General features: G+C 43.7%; 1 protein-coding gene across 1 annotated transcript; it reads left to right on the plus strand.

The window, feature by feature from the left end:
* The first annotated feature begins 1,286 nt into the window (after positions 1-1,286).
* On the plus strand, positions 1,287-12,890 carry LOC102728891 (integrin alpha-M). The gene is made up of 19 exons (XM_081819657.1): positions 1,287-1,308; positions 1,392-1,532; positions 1,626-1,835; positions 5,467-5,597; positions 5,692-5,855; positions 6,827-6,981; positions 7,078-7,209; positions 7,387-7,460; positions 7,689-7,830; positions 7,926-8,048; positions 8,817-8,896; positions 9,165-9,248; positions 9,564-9,639; positions 10,156-10,263; positions 10,459-10,542; positions 10,697-10,810; positions 10,896-10,997; positions 11,237-11,347; positions 11,783-12,890. Exons 3-19 carry the CDS (start codon positions 1,698-1,700, stop codon positions 11,852-11,854), a joined length of 1,890 nt encoding a protein of 629 aa, XP_081675783.1. The 5' UTR covers positions 1,287-1,308; positions 1,392-1,532; positions 1,626-1,697; the 3' UTR covers positions 11,855-12,890.
* The last annotated feature ends 2,627 nt before the right edge of the window (positions 12,891-15,517 follow it).

The raw sequence follows: 15,517 nt of genomic DNA on the forward strand, positions 1-15,517 counted from the left end.
GGGGAGGGGGGATTGGTTAGCGGGGTGATGGGTATTAAGGAGGGCACGTACTGCATGGAGCACTGGTGTTATACGAAAACAATGGATCGTGGATCACCACGTCAAAAACTAATGATGTATTATATGGTGACTAACATAACATAATAAAATTAAAAAAAAAAACCTAAAAAAAAATGTCTATGGCACACAGAGCAATCTATACCTTCAATGCCATCCTGATCAAAATTCCAATCACATTTTTCAAAGTGCTGGAACAAACAATCCTAAGATTTGTATGGAATCAGAAAAGACCCCGAATCACCAAGGAAATGTTCAAAAGGAAAAACAAAGCTGGGGGCATCATGTTGCCCAATTTCAAGGTTTAAATACCTTTATTGGACAATGAGTGAGGCCTTTTTAAATGGTGTGTGGGGCAGAAATCAGATTGTAGTGAATCATGTCTTGACATTTCCTGCACTTTTCCTTCCTAGAACTTGGCCCACTTTGAAATTGCCAAATACGTCTCCCTATTTGTCTGTTACTGTTTCCCTCTGCTCTACCCTGCTCCATGGAGAGCCCTGGCAAGCACTGTGTTTCCAGTACCCAGCCTCATGCTCAGCAAATAGCAAACCTTTGTTGAATGAATGAATGCATGACTAAATGGATGAGTCTTGTGGATGAATTCTACACATTGACATCGAACGTATTTTTGTTTTTTTGGAACATACTTAAAAATTATTTTATTTATTTTTTATTTTTTAAAAATTATTTTAGGGGCGCCTGGGTGGCTCGGTCGTTAAGCGTCTGCCTTCGGCTCAGGTCGTGATCCCAGGGTCCTGGGATCGAGCCCCGCGTTGGGCTCCCTCCTCCGCGGGAAGCCTGCTTCTCCCTTTCCCACTCCCCCTGCTTGTGTTCCCTCTCTCGCTGTGTCTCTCTCTGTCAAATAAATAAAATCTTAAAAAAAAAAATTATTTTAAAAGGTAGACAATACCTCTCAATATCATGCAAAAAAACTTCTGTAGCAATAGTTATTTTTACCTAAGCCAGTTGTTTCCTTACTAGCCAGACTGTCAACTTTGTATTTTTTACCCCCCTAAAGACTTAACAATATATTGCAAAGGTATTCTGTATGCTCTTACAGGCTTTTCTGTGTAGTTTCCAATTCAAATTCTTTGCTATACTAATCATCTCTCTGGAACACCATTGTTGGTAAATCCTCAGCCACTGCCCATCAACTCTATAATATTTTTCTTTAGCTGGCAGTACATTCAAATGAGAATCTGAATCATACAGAAAATCACATCTGCTTCCAAGTGCTTTCCCCAGCTGGTACGATTTTTCCTCACAGAGAGAAAACACTCACACTTTGATTTTGGTGGCAAGAGATGTGATCCTGGACTCATCTCTTTCAGATTGGCTCCTACTTTGGAGCCTCCCTCTGCTCTGTGGACATTGATAATGATGGCAACTCTGACCTGGTCCTCATCGGGGCCCCCCATTACTACGAGCAGACAAGGGGAGGCCAGGTGTCTGTGTGCCCCTTGCCTCGGGGGGTGAGTGATTATTGGAGCCTGGGCAGGGTGGGGCCTGGGTGTGGGGTGGGGGAGTTGCCCTGGTTGGGACTTGACACTCTTTTTATTCAGCAGAGGGCTAGGTGGCAGTGTGGGGCTGTTCTCCGTGGGGAGCAGGGCCACCCCTGGGGCCGCTTTGGGGCAGCCATGACAGTGCTGGGAGATGTCAATGGGGACAAGCTGACAGACGTGGCCATCGGGTCCCCAGGAGAGCAGGAGAACAAGGGTGCTGTCTACCTATTTCATGGAACCTCAGGACCGGGCATCAGTCTGTCTTACAGCCAGGTGAGGTCGGGTCACTGTCCCCGTCATGACAGTAACCTCTTTGTTGATCTGTCCCTTTCTCATTCAACATCCCCACAGCTGCCAGATCAGTTCTCCCAGTACTACTTTTCAGAACCTTCAAAAGTAATAACACACTTCATAGAAATTCTTACCACAACTATAGGAGGTGCATGGGGCATCACCATCCCCACTTTACAGATGAGGAGATTAAGGCTCAGAGGTGGTAAATGGCCAGCTGGAAGTGTTGGGATGTAGGCATTCCTTTCTTCTGAATCTCAGTCAGTCTTGGTAGGGAGACCAATAGTCCTGGTTTGTTCAGATCTGTTGTCCTGGTTTTAGTACCGAAAATAAGAAGAACCTTGTTCTTAGTTTAATGTTTTGCTCTTGCTCTCTTGAAATTCTTAATTTTTGAACAAGGTGTTCTGCACTTTTTTGGGGGGGTACTGGATCCTGCAAATTATGTAGCCCATCTTGATGGTTGGTCACTTGAAATCTTGGTCACTACAACTGGTTTCCTCTCTAAAATGCCTCCCTGTTACCTGCTAGATGGAGTCCACTGTTGGGAGGGACTCCCACAGTCTGGTTCTTTCCCATCACTGACAGCTGAGGCCATCTGGTCTTCTGCCCTTGGGTCTCTGGCTTTTTTCCAGCTTCACATTTTTCTTAAGTCTTTTTTCTCTCTGTCCCTCCATAGCTCCTGCCAAATCCCTCATGCCAGAGGTTCAATCCTATCAACACACTGAAATCACCTGAAGGTTTTAAAAAAACACAGATACTTAGGCCCTGCTAGTAAGGGTTCCAATTTAATTGGTCTGGGGTTGGTGTCCCAGGTATCAGTAGAGTTTTCCAGCATTTTATTTAGAAAATTTTCAAATTTACAGCAAAGTTGAAGGAATTGTACAATGAACACCCATATATTTACAACCTAGAATCTATAATGAACATTTGACTACATTTATGTTATCACAGATCCATCCTTTTATTCATCCTATTTCTATCCATCCATGAGTCCATCTTGTTTTTAATGCATTTCAAAGTTACAATACCCTTAACTACTTAAGCAGTTAACTAGAATTCACTAGTTAGAATATTTAGTTGGATTTTCTAGTTAGATATATCTAGTTAGAATATCACTAACTAGAATTCAATATTTGCTTACTGTTGTTTTTAAGATAACATTTACAGACAGGAAATGCACAAATCCTTTGCCATCCAATGATTTTGACAAATGCATACACCTGTGTAACCCACATTCCTATCAAGATATAGAACATAATTACCACTCCAGAAAGTTCCCTCCTGCTCCTATCCAGTCAATTTCTGACCCCGCTCTATTCCAGAGGAAACTGTTCTGATTATTTTCCACCATAGATTAGTTTTGCCCATTCTAGAACTTCATATAAATGGAATAGTATACCATGTAGGCTCCAGTATTTTATTTATTAAATTTATTTATTTATTTATTTAACATTTTGTATCTTTATTATTTTATTATTTTTTTCTTCAAATTTTTATTTAAATTCTAGTTAGTTAACATACAGTGCAATATTGGTTTTAGGAGTAGAATTCAGTGATTCATCACTTACATACAACACCCACTCCAGTATTTTAAAGACACTTGTTAGTTGCTGCCAGGGCTAAGAACCACTGTCTTACTTCTCTCTGCATCATAGAGCCTCTTTCCACCATTGTGTGAATATTATAATTAGGCCTTTTTTCACTGACACCTGTTGCTTCTCTGTGTAAATGGGGTGTGAAGGCTTTGGTTTTACTTTATTTTATTACAAAAACTTGACATACTTGTATAAATTTATCAATCTAAAGTAAGCAGTGAAATTCCTAGTTCCCTCCCCTTATTTGCATCATAACTCATCCTGCAAAGGAAAACAAGGGTAAGGGGAGTGTGCTTTTTATGTACACACACACACACACACACACACACACACACATACCCCAGACCCAGGAATCAAAAACAAATGCAGGGGCGCCTGGGTGGCTCAGTTGGTTAAGCGACTGCCTTCGGCTCAGGTCATGATCCTGGAGTCCCTGGATCGAGTCCCGCATCGGGCTCCCTGCTCGGCAGGGAGTCTGCTTCTCCCTCTGACCCTCCCCCCTCTCATGTGCTCTCTCTCATTCTCTCTCAAATAAATAAATAAAATCTTAAAAAAAAAAAAACAAATGCAAAAAAGATCATTCTATCATTTTCTACTGTTCTACTATCCTATCCTGTTTCGTTGTTTGTATTTTTTCTTACTTTTTCTCTATGATTAGGGATGAGAGTGGTCAGTGTTTGGATAAGTAAGCATATTGTGGATCTCCCAACATTATACCTAATTACAAAACAGAACTTCCTCCCAACAGAATACCATACATTTTTCTCAAAAAACTTTGAGGTATAATGTACATTCAATAAACACACAAATCTTAAGTGATGAATTTTCACATATCTGTGAAGCTGAGTAAGCACCATCTAGATTAAGGCTTAGCACATTCCCAGCATCTCATGCTTCCTCATCCTTCCTTTTAGTTGACAGTCACTTTTTAAAAAATTGTGATAAAATATACATGACATAAAATTCACCATCTTAACCATTTTTAGGTGTGCAATTCAGTGGCATTAAGTGCATGACAAAAATCACTTTTAAAATTTCTTTTTAATTTATTTGGCTGTTATTCTCACAGTGTTATTCTTTTTTTTAAATTTAAATTCAATTAGCCAACATATAGTACATCATTAGTTTCAGATGTAGTGTTCAGTAATTCATCAGTTGCATATAACACCCAGTGCTCATCACATCACGTGCCCTCCTTAATGTTACAGTATTATTCTTGCATATAAAGAGTTAAAATTATTATTATTTTTTAAAGATTTTATTTATTTATTTGACAGAGACACAGCGAGAGAGGGAACACAAGCAGGGGGAGTGGGAGAGGGAGAAGCAGGCTTCCTGAGGAGCAGAGAGCCCTATGTGGGGCTCGATCCCAGAACCTGGGATCATGACCTGAGCCGAAGGCAGATGCTCAACCGACTGAGTCACCCAGGTGCCCCAAGAGTTAAAATTATTCTTAAAGTATCATTAAGAAAATAACAATCACCACACTCACACTGTGACTTCCTCTTCATTTTCTCTTGAAACTTTCTTGCAGCTCTTTCAATCATTCTCCATAATTCCCGATGACATGATTATTTTGTTGCTTTTTCATTATTGTTTTAGCATTGACTCCCCATTATGGGGGACTGAGTTCTCTTTCAGAGAGCTTGCCACCTAGGAACTTTTGCCCTCTTGCTCCACTCCTTATATTATATGAGAATTTTGGTAAGATCAATATTCAGTGTTTGCATTATCTTGACCATGTAAATGAGATTCAGCTGAGTCAAATAGCACGCTATGTCACTTCTTTCCTGTAAAACTTTGTTTTTCCTGGAAAACCTAGGTAATTGATGGAAACTTTGAATGTCATCTCAAGGCTGTGGTCTAAAGCTGCATAGTTGCCCTAATTCCTTGAGAAGTTGTAGGAGATGAGACTTGAGTGGAGCCCAGACAATATGTCCTTGGGTCACTCTGGGCAACTGAGTTACACACTTCCATATTCTTTCCCACACCCTTTCTCTCCCCTTTTCTACTCTCAGCGGATTCAAGCCTCCCAGGTCTCCCCTGGGCTCCAGTATTTTGGTCAGTCACTAAGTGGGGGCCAGGACCTCACAATGGATGGACTGGTGGACCTGGCTATAGGGGCCCAAGGCCATGTGCTGCTGCTCAGGTGAGAACTTCTTTTAGAGCACACCAAATATCTTCCCTTTAAGGAATGGCTTTCTTGCCTGAAGGCCCTTAATAGCCCTCTGGTGTCCCTACAGATCCCAGCCTGTGCTGAGACTTGAGGTGACCATGGAGTTCACACCCAAGGAAATGGCAAGGAATGTGTTTGAGTGTCATGAAAAGGTGGAGAGAGGTCAGACTGCTGGAGAGGTCAGAGTTTGCCTCCATGTCCGCAAGAACACACGGGACCGACTAAGAGAAGGTGAGGCTGGGTAGGTAAGCCTGAAAGGGTTAAATGACTAGAGGCATTGATGGGTGGCCCACTTCAGTCTTCCCAGCTTTCTGGCAGTTCAGAGCAAACTTCCAGACAGGCTCTGACAGTCTTTTCCAAGCTTGGCTGGAGTGCAGTCACTTTCCTGGCTGGGTGGAGAGGCCCCCACCAAAAAGTGAGTATGTGGCACTCCCTTACTCTCTCAGTTCTCCAGAGCAGCAATGGCCCCACACCTATGAACCAACAAGGATTTTTTTTTAAGCTCAAGAGATAACTCATTTAAAGGGGCAGTTGAATTGATGAAGCTAAACACAGATTCATAAAACATTCAGACATGCATTTTATCACAACTAACTTGACTTCCTCCTTATCTCTATTTGGAAAAAATAACATTGTGCTTGGTGTGAGGAATAGTAATGGTGGTACTAGAGAGAAAAGGGGAGGAAATAAAATTAGGTTTCTAGCAGTAATCTTACTGGGCTGAGGAGACAGCAATCAGTTTGGGGCAGCCAGTGTGGAGAGTAGAGACATCAAGTTCTCTGCCAAATCAAAGCAGGATAAATATAAAGGAAATCATACCATAGTATATTATACCAATGTATAAAACATTATACATTGTACCATACCAAAGCATAAACTGCTGAAGACCAAAGTTAAAAAAGTTAAGAGCAGCCAGGAAAATATAATTTTCTAGTATGTGACAGAATAGCTACCATTTATTGAGCACTTGCTATGTGGCAGGCACTGTGCTAAATGCTTTATGGATACTATTTCATTTAATTTTCACCACTGGGAAGGTACAATTACTATTCTCAATTTAAAAATAAGGAATGGAGACTCAAAGAGGTCATATAACATGTCCAAAGTCATATGGCTGGAGAGCAATAGAGCTGGGCCTCAAACTCATGCTTGTTTGACTCCAAAGCTGGGCTCCTCACCACCATGCTGCCCTGTCTCCTCAGGAGAGATCCAGAGCAATGTTACATATGACCTGGCTCTGGACCCACATCTCCCACATCCCCGAGTTGTCTTTGATGAGACAAAGAACAGCACACGCAGACAGACAAGGATCTTGAAGCTGAATCGAGAATGTGAAACCCTAAAGCTACTGTTAGTGGTGAGCAAGGGTTGGCCACACTTCTGGGTCCTCCAAGCATGGTGTGGGCTTGGGAAGCTGAGGAGGGCACACCCTTAACCCCCTACTATCTCTCAGTATTGTGTAGAGGACTCAGTGACCCCCATCATCCTGCACTTCAACTTCTCTCTGGTGGGGGATCCCATGCCCTTATTCAAGAACCTCCAGCCAATGCTGGCTGTGGATGCTCAGAGACACTTCACAGCTTTGGTGAGTCCTCAAGTTGGGGTCCTGCAGGGGCATGGAAGGGACCAGAGGCCAAGATCACTGAAGCACATTTTATTTCATTTCACATAATTTTATTTCAGTATTTTATTTTATTGTTTCATTTCACATCATTTCATTCTTTCCTTTCCTTTCATCATATTCTTTTTTTTTTTTTTGTAGTTTCCCTTTGAGCAGAATTGTGGCAGTGACGGCATTTGCCATGATGACCTCAGCATCACCTTCACTTTTATGGGGTGAGTTTCTTTTCCTCATGCTACCTGCAAATCTGCACTACAACCTGGTGCTCTGTTCTTCCCCTGGCCCCTGAGGGAGCCTGGCACAGAGCAGCTGCTTCAGGGTGTTTGTGTGGCTGCCCCATCCACTGTCTTCTCTCTCCAAGTGTCTGTGCCTCCTTCCCACCAGGGCAGACTTGCCACATGGAAGCCCTCAGCATCTCATGGCCTGGCTTGTTCTTCCCACAGCCTGGGCACCCTGGTAGTGGGTGGTCCCCGAGACCTCAATGTGACACTGACTGTGAGAAACCAGGGCGAGGACTCCTACAGGACTCAGGTCACTGTCTTCTACCCACCTGGCTTGTCCTATCGGAGGGTGTCAGTGGCCCAGGTAGCCAAATTCTTCTCAGGCTCTGTCTGACTTTGCTTTCCCTGTCCCTGCAGGGGGTGCTTGACATCACTACCTTTGTCTCCCTTGCCTTCCAGAAGCAGCTCTCATGGCAACGTTGGCGCCTGACTTGTGAGGCTGATGACTCCATCAATGGGCCTGAGCGCTTGAAGAATAGCAGCTGCAGCATAAACCACCCCATCTTCCCAAACTCCTCAGAGGTCAGGCTGCTGTCCTCCTTTTTTCTCTTTTGTTTTCTTCTGAATTCTTCTCTCTCTCTCTTTTTTTAAGGTAGAGGCTCCTTTTTTTTTTTTTTTGAAAAATAGTTTTATTGAGATATAATTCATATACCAAAGAATTCACCCATTTCAGGTACACAATTCAATGGCTTTTAGTATGTTCACAGAGTTACACATTCATCATCATGATCAATTTTAGAATATTTTATTACCTCAAGAAAAGACCATGCTCTCTTAAGCCATCAGCTCCAGTCCTCTCATTTCTTCAAGCTCTAGGCAACCAGTAATCTATTTTCTGTGTCTAGATTCACCTATTCTGGATATTTCATAGAAATGGGATTATACAGTATGTGGTCATGTTTTCCAGGATCATCCATGTTTGCAGCATGTATCAATACTTCATTTCTTTTTACTGCTGAAAGTAGTCTGTTATATGGATGCACCCCATTTTATTTATCCATTCTCTAGTTGATAGACATTTGAGTTGTTTCTTCTATTCTTTTGACTCTCTCTCTTTTCTTTTCTTTTCTTTTTTTTTTTTAAAGATTTTTATTTATTTGACAGAGACACAGTGAGAGAGGGAACACAAGCAGGGGGAGTGGGTGAGGGAGAAGCAGGCTCCCTGCAGAGTGGGGAGCCCTATGCGGGGCTCCATCCCAGGACCCTGGGATCATGACCTGGGCTGAAGGCAGACGCTTAATGACTGAGCCACCCAGGTGCCCCGACTGTCTCTCTTTTCTTTAACTCCAGGTCACTTTTAATATCACATTTGGTGTGGAATCTGATGCTTCCTTTGGAAACAGACTACTTCTCAAGGCCAATGTGACGAGGTGTGCTATGCCCAGCTTCCCCACTTTGAGGTTCCAAACCCCTGCCCAGTGTGGACCACTGCCCTCTCCCCACTGGTTCTCCCTTCAGCTCACTTATTTATTTATTCATTCATTCAATAAATACTGACTGAGAATCCACCATATGCCAGGCATTGTACCCAATGCTGCTGGTGGGACAGCAATGGACAAGACATCTGTGGTTCCTGCCCTTACAGAGATTATAATTTAGTGGAAAAGATATACAAGAAAGCTCTCTGTTTCCCTTCAGTGAGAACAACACAACAAGGACCAAGAAAACTGAATTCCAGCTGGAGCTGCCTGTGAAATACACAGTCTTCATGGTAGTCAACAGGTGCTGGCTTCTAGGGCTTTAGCTCTGCCTTTACCAATGGGCGGCCCATTGTGTATTTGTGTGTGTGTGTGTCTAGCATATGTGTGCATGGGTGTGTATTTGTGCATGTATGCACGTGTGTGTGTGTGCATGACCCAAGCTAGCACATCCTGTGTGTCTGACACACATGGCCCCTTACACACCATCCCACTGTCACCCTCTCAGGGCAGCATTACCCATGTGTCTGTTTATTCCCTAACACACTTAGCCCAAGACCCCTCCCAGGACACCTCTGAAGTCCTGACACCTCCTGTACTTTCTTCTTTCTCCCATCAGCCATGAGGTCTCCACCAAATATCTCAACTTCATAGCTGCGGAGAAGACCAGCCACACTATAGAGCATAAGTATGAGGTGGGTAGCTGAGAAGGAGACCAGAGAGGGAAATCAATGTGATGGGAATGCAATAATGGGAAATAATGATGGGAGACATGCATCAGATGCCTTCTATGTGCTGGGCTCTGTTCCAAGCTCACTCTCACCCTGTACACACACAAGCACACACACACAAGTGCACACACACACACAATTAACTCATTTTATCATTACAATGACTCTTTGAAGGAGGGACTATCATTATTTCCAGTTCACAGATGGAACAACTGAGGATCAGAGAAGTTAACAGAACATGGCCATGGTCTCAGCACTAGTAGTGGAAGAGCCACTACTTAGTACCAGTCTGGCTCTGGAATGTGTGTTTAACACCTACACTCTTCTGCCTCCCAGAAAGCATCAAGAGGCAGGCTGCTAGGGTCTTTGAGCCTTATTTAGTTGTATTGGGCTGTCAGGAGTGGGGAGCCTGATTCTAGTTGCTGGTGGGAGCAGAAAGGCCAGAGCTCTGATATCTACCACCCTCCTCCCACTGTACAGTTCAACAACTTGGGGCAGAGGAGCCTCCCCATCAGTGTGGTCTTCTGGGTGCCTATCAAGCTGAACCAACTGACTGTGTGGGACAACCCCCAGGTCACCTTTTCCAAGGTAAGTCTAGCTGGCCTTGAGGAGTGACCCAGTTCCTACGACCACAGCCCTGGTCTTTCCTAAAATCTCTGTTTCCTCTGTTAGATTTTGGAGCCATTTTGACCCTTTCCTGGACCTTGGCCATTTCAATCTCCTTGAGGGTGGACCCATGAGCCCTCAATTCCCTCCCTTCTCACAGTGTTTCTCTTTCCTTAGAACCTCTCCAGCACATGCCACACCAAGGAGAGGGACCCTCCTCTCTCTGACTTCCTGGTGGAGCTTAAGAAGACTCCGGTTGTGGTGAGAATAAACCTAACCCAGCTTTAGGACCATGTGCATACTCAGCACTGTTCCCTTGTTGGTGCTGAGTATCATCTGTCAACTGAGTGGGCTGGGTGCATGGACGTTTTCTGTATCCAGCTTAGTCATTTCTCCCCTCTGTTCCCTCCCCCAGAACTGCTCCATTGCTCTCTGCCAGAGAATCCAGTGTGACATCCTGTCCTTTGGCATCCAGGAAAAAGTCAATATCACTCTCCAAGGCAAACTTTCGTTTGACTGGTATATCAAAGTATGTGAGGGCCAAGGCTCAGCTGGGCACAGACATGATACTTCAGGGGCCCACGTGTCCAGCTTCCATCCTCTCTCTCCCATAGACTTCAACAAACTACCTTCAGGTTGTGAGCACGGCAGAGGTCTTATTTGATAATTCGAAGTTTGCCCTGCTTCCAGGACAGGAGGCATTTCTGAGGGCCCAGGTATCTGTCTCTGACCCAGAGGGACTATTGGAGGGAGGAAGGGAGGCTGGGCTTGTGGAGATCTCTAGGTAAAGAGATAGAAAGAAACAAAGGAGGAGGAGGAGGAGAGGAAGGAGGAGTGAGGGCAGAGGGAGGAGTTAGGCATTGGGTTCAGGGAGTTCACAAGGTCTGACTGGGGAACCCCCAGAAATCTGAAGTTCATCATCTCCCCTGATGTACCCTCCCTCCCCCTGCCACAGACAGAAACCAAAGTGGAGCCAAATGAAGTGCACAACCCTGTACCACTTATAGTGGGCAGCTCAGTGGGGGGGCTGGTGCTTCTGGCCCTCATCACCGCTGGACTGTACAAGGTATCCCCTTTTCCTGTCTGCTCCCCTCTCCGTTACTGCTTCTTACCCAGCAGCTCATTACTGGCTTTGACTCCCACCAAGTCACAGAGTCTGTTTCTTCAGCTATAAAATGAGAGTATCAATACCATTTTTGTGACGGTAATCAGGTATTAACCCAATATATGTAATGCACTTAGAATGGCCCCTGGTATAGAATGACCACTATATAGGTATTAATTCTTCTTCTCCTTCTTCTGTGTTTTATTTATTTTCTCTCTTTCCTGTCTCTAACATCAATGCCATCTCTTTCCCTGCCCCATGTTCCCCAGGTCTCTTTACACTCTGCCACATTATTCTTTGTGCCTCCTGGTCCTTCTGTCTCCCCTCCTGTTCTGCATGGCCTTCACCAATTCCCTGGCTTTGGTAGTCCTTACTACTTTGTCTCTGCCTCCACAGCTCGGCTTCTTCAAACGGCAGTACAAGGACATGATGAGTGAAGCTGGTCCCAATGCTGCCCAGACCCAGTAACAACTCCTTCCCCATTGAGTGGCCTCTCCTGCAGCAATTAGGACATTGGTTAGACCAACATGCAGGTCCCCAGGCTGTTGGACAGATTCATCTATTAGGAGAGTGGGGTGGTAGCATCTTATTCAGGAAAGAACAGCTTGGACTTCCATTCATGTTTGTGTATGTTTGTATAAGTGTGTGTGCAAGCATGTACATGAGTTGTGTACATGACTCAGATGTCTCTTGGATGGGGTTGAGTGCCTTCAGTACAACTTCTCAGGCAGAAGGGAAGTGCTTGGGCTTCCTCATGTGTGGGTTAAGGTGCCATTGGACCTTCCTCCTGACAGAGGTGACGGCAGCTTTTGTGGGTGAATGTAAAGGGAATGCAACAGATTCTGCTCCTGCTGAGGGAAGAGAGACTTCCTTTCATGGGTGAGGACACAGACATGCAGGAGCCTGTGCAGCTGGATGGAGACCACATTGGAAGAACCATGGTGGAGCCAGGATCTGGTCAGCCACCAGGAGCCTGTCCACCCATTCTACACTTGAGCTATATAAGGTCCAAGGAGCAATGGTGCACCTCCCTTTATCTATGCATTTACTTATTATTTTAAAGTTATTTTTATTTTTTTTTTGGATAGATAAACCTGTCCATAGTACAAAAATCAAAAGATGTGCAAGCATGTGTGGTGAAGTTTCCCTTCCATTATGGTCCCCCCAGCCATTCAAGTCCCTCATAAGGGGCTGTCAAGGTTGTGTGTTTTGGGGTCTCTTTCACAAAGATTCTAGGCATATGCAAACACAATCACAAATACAAGCTTTTTTACACAAATGGTAACAGATATATTATTTATACTGTTCGGCATCTTGCTTTATTCATTAATATAGCTCAGATGTTTTATATCAGACAAAATATTTTTTCATTCTTTTATACGGCTGCATAGTATCCCTTTGTGTGGGTGGATCATAATGTATTTAACCAGTTTCCTTTTGATATGTTATTTCCAACCTCTAGCAATTATAAACAATGGTGAATTAATAAATTGAATATATGTCATTTTTGCATATGTGTAAAGATAATTTATAGGATATATTCTCAGAAGTTTGAGTTCTCCCAGAAGCAAACCCAAGATAAGAATTTGAGTCAAAGAAGTTTATTTAAGACTGGCCCCAAGAAATAGGGGAAAGATGTAAGCTAGGAAGGAAAGTCATCCAGAAAAGGCTGTATTTTCAAGAGACACTACTGTGAGCCCCTGGAGCATAACCCCATTGGGAGTTCTGGGAGACAGAGTAGAATGCTTACTAACTCAACATAAGACAGAAGGAACTGGAGTATGTATACAGTTGACCCTTGAACAATGCTGGGATTAGGGGCACTGATCCCTCATGCAGTTATAAATCCATGTATGACTTTTGACTCCCCAAGAACTAAGCATTACTGATAACATAAACAGTCAATACCTAATTTGCATGTTGTATGTATTATATTATGTATTCTTATAATAAAGTAAGCTGGAGAAAAGAAAATGTTATTAAGAAAATCATAAAGAAGAGAAAATACATTTGTAGTACTGTATGTATAGTTACTGAAAAAAATCCACATATAAATGGACCTGTGCAGTTCAAACTTGTGTTGTTCAAGAGTCAACTGTACACCAATTCCCTGGCACTTCTGACCTCACCTGAATGAGGACAGAATGGGGTCTGGTGGCCAAAGAGATAACAGGTTCTGCTAGTTGTAAGTCTGACAGATGAGCCTATGCTCCTTTGGCAAGGTCCACAGGGATCCAGGCCCGGCACTGGCAGCACTTGCTACCAAGGGTGTGTAAAGTTTAGATAGCTGTTTCTAGATAGCCTTCCCTCCTCAGGGGAGCACATCCGGTGCCCATTCTCCCATACCTTTGTCAATGCAGTAACCATGACTCTGGCCTTAGTGCGCAGTGTAATTCTCACCCCAGTCCTGCTAAGTAGCCACCACTTGCTATTTAATAATACCTAAATTTCACTTATGAGAAAACTGAGGCTCAGAGAGATCACCCCAATTGCCTGAGGTCATACAGATAGGAATAGAATGGAGCTGGGATTCAAATCTGGCTCTGTCTGCTTCCAAAGCTTTTCTCTTTTACTGTCCTGATGGCTTTTGAGGAATGGCCCTGTGGCAGGGGCAGGCACAAGGGAGGTGTGGGCAGACAGTGGCTGTTATTTAGATGTTATAATATTAGGTGAACCATATGAAATTGCCAACATGTTTGTTGACAAAAATGGCAATTTCATGGGGCTCATCAAAATATAGACAATCATGGCTTAGATAGACATCTGTTCCAGGATAAGAACAGAGATGATAGGAAGGAGGGAGGGCTTATCCTGCTTGGGAAGGTGTGGGAAGGGTCCCCAGGGGAGGCAACACCTGACTCAAGTAGGGGCAGGACTGTTCCAGTCAGAGGCAGCACAGACAGGGCTAAAGTGTGGGCAGGAGCTTGGGCAGGTGTACTTAGTAAGCCAGAGTGAGGAGTTTCAATTTTACTCAAAGTGCAATATGATGTTATTAAAGGGTGACTAATAAGACAATGGTCCTTTGTATCCTTGGGGGTGCCATAGCGCATGTCACCTCTGGATGAGTCTACACAATTTCCTCTTCTGACTTCAAAATTCGTTAAAAATGTTTTTCTACTTCCTTAAGTTGAAAGATAAAAGACCTTAATGTCTCCGAAGTTCTTAACTGACCCAGGAAAGGGGAGGGCCTCTGTATTTGCAGGGGCCTGTCTTTGAATGGACAGTTAAGGTCTTGTGGGCTCAGAGTCCACATTTACATAATTGAGTTGGAAGCTTGTGCTGAATTCAGCCAGATAGGAGTTTTATGATGGGTTTGAAAATAAATAATTTCTAGTGACAAATTACCCTAGCATGACCACAAAGTTACTAATAAACAGGGCCATAAATCTCTCATGATAAGCAGTCAAATCCAAGAAAATTTGCTCTTGTTTTTACTTTTTGGGGTCCCTTGCTTCAGAATAAATAGATCCCTTCAGTCTCTATCCTCATTTTCTTATTTAGGAATAGGGTTCTTATCTGGGCCACCATGGAAGATCATTAGAATTATGACCCCCATGCTGAAGAAATCAGAGAGGCAGACAAACCATGAGAGACTCTGGACTCTGGGAAACAACTGAGGGTTACAGAGGGGAGGGGGGTGGGGGGATGGCGTAGCCAGGTGATGGGTATTAAGGAGGGCACGTGTTGTGATGAGCACTGGGTGTTATACACAACTAATGAACTGTTGAACACTACATCAAAAACTAATGATGTACTATATGCTTACTAACTCAACATAAAAAAAAGAGTTATGACCCCCAGTGAATTGGTCTCCTTGTGTCCCACTCATTTGCAATGGGACATTGCTGCTCTTTCCGTCAAGTGGAGGGGCCTATCTCTACCACCTGGAATATGAGTTGGTCTTGTGTCTTGGTTTGTCCAATAGAATGTGGTGGATTAAGGAATGTATGGGAGTTCTAGAGCCTAGGCTTAGAAGCACTTCAGCTTCTGCTTTCACCTTCTCAGAATCCTGAGACCACCATCCTGAGACCCATCTAGTTCATTAGAGAAAGAGCAGTCACAGTGGGGAGATGACTAAGGCTCTCAATTGACAGCCAGCACAACTGCATGCTTGAGGCCATCATGGGAGTT

Source organism: Leptonychotes weddellii, chromosome 5 (genome assembly GCF_054177405.1).
Source record: "Leptonychotes weddellii isolate Sample4059 chromosome 5, ASM5417740v2, whole genome shotgun sequence".
Taxonomy (NCBI): Eukaryota; Metazoa; Chordata; class Mammalia; order Carnivora; family Phocidae; genus Leptonychotes; species Leptonychotes weddellii.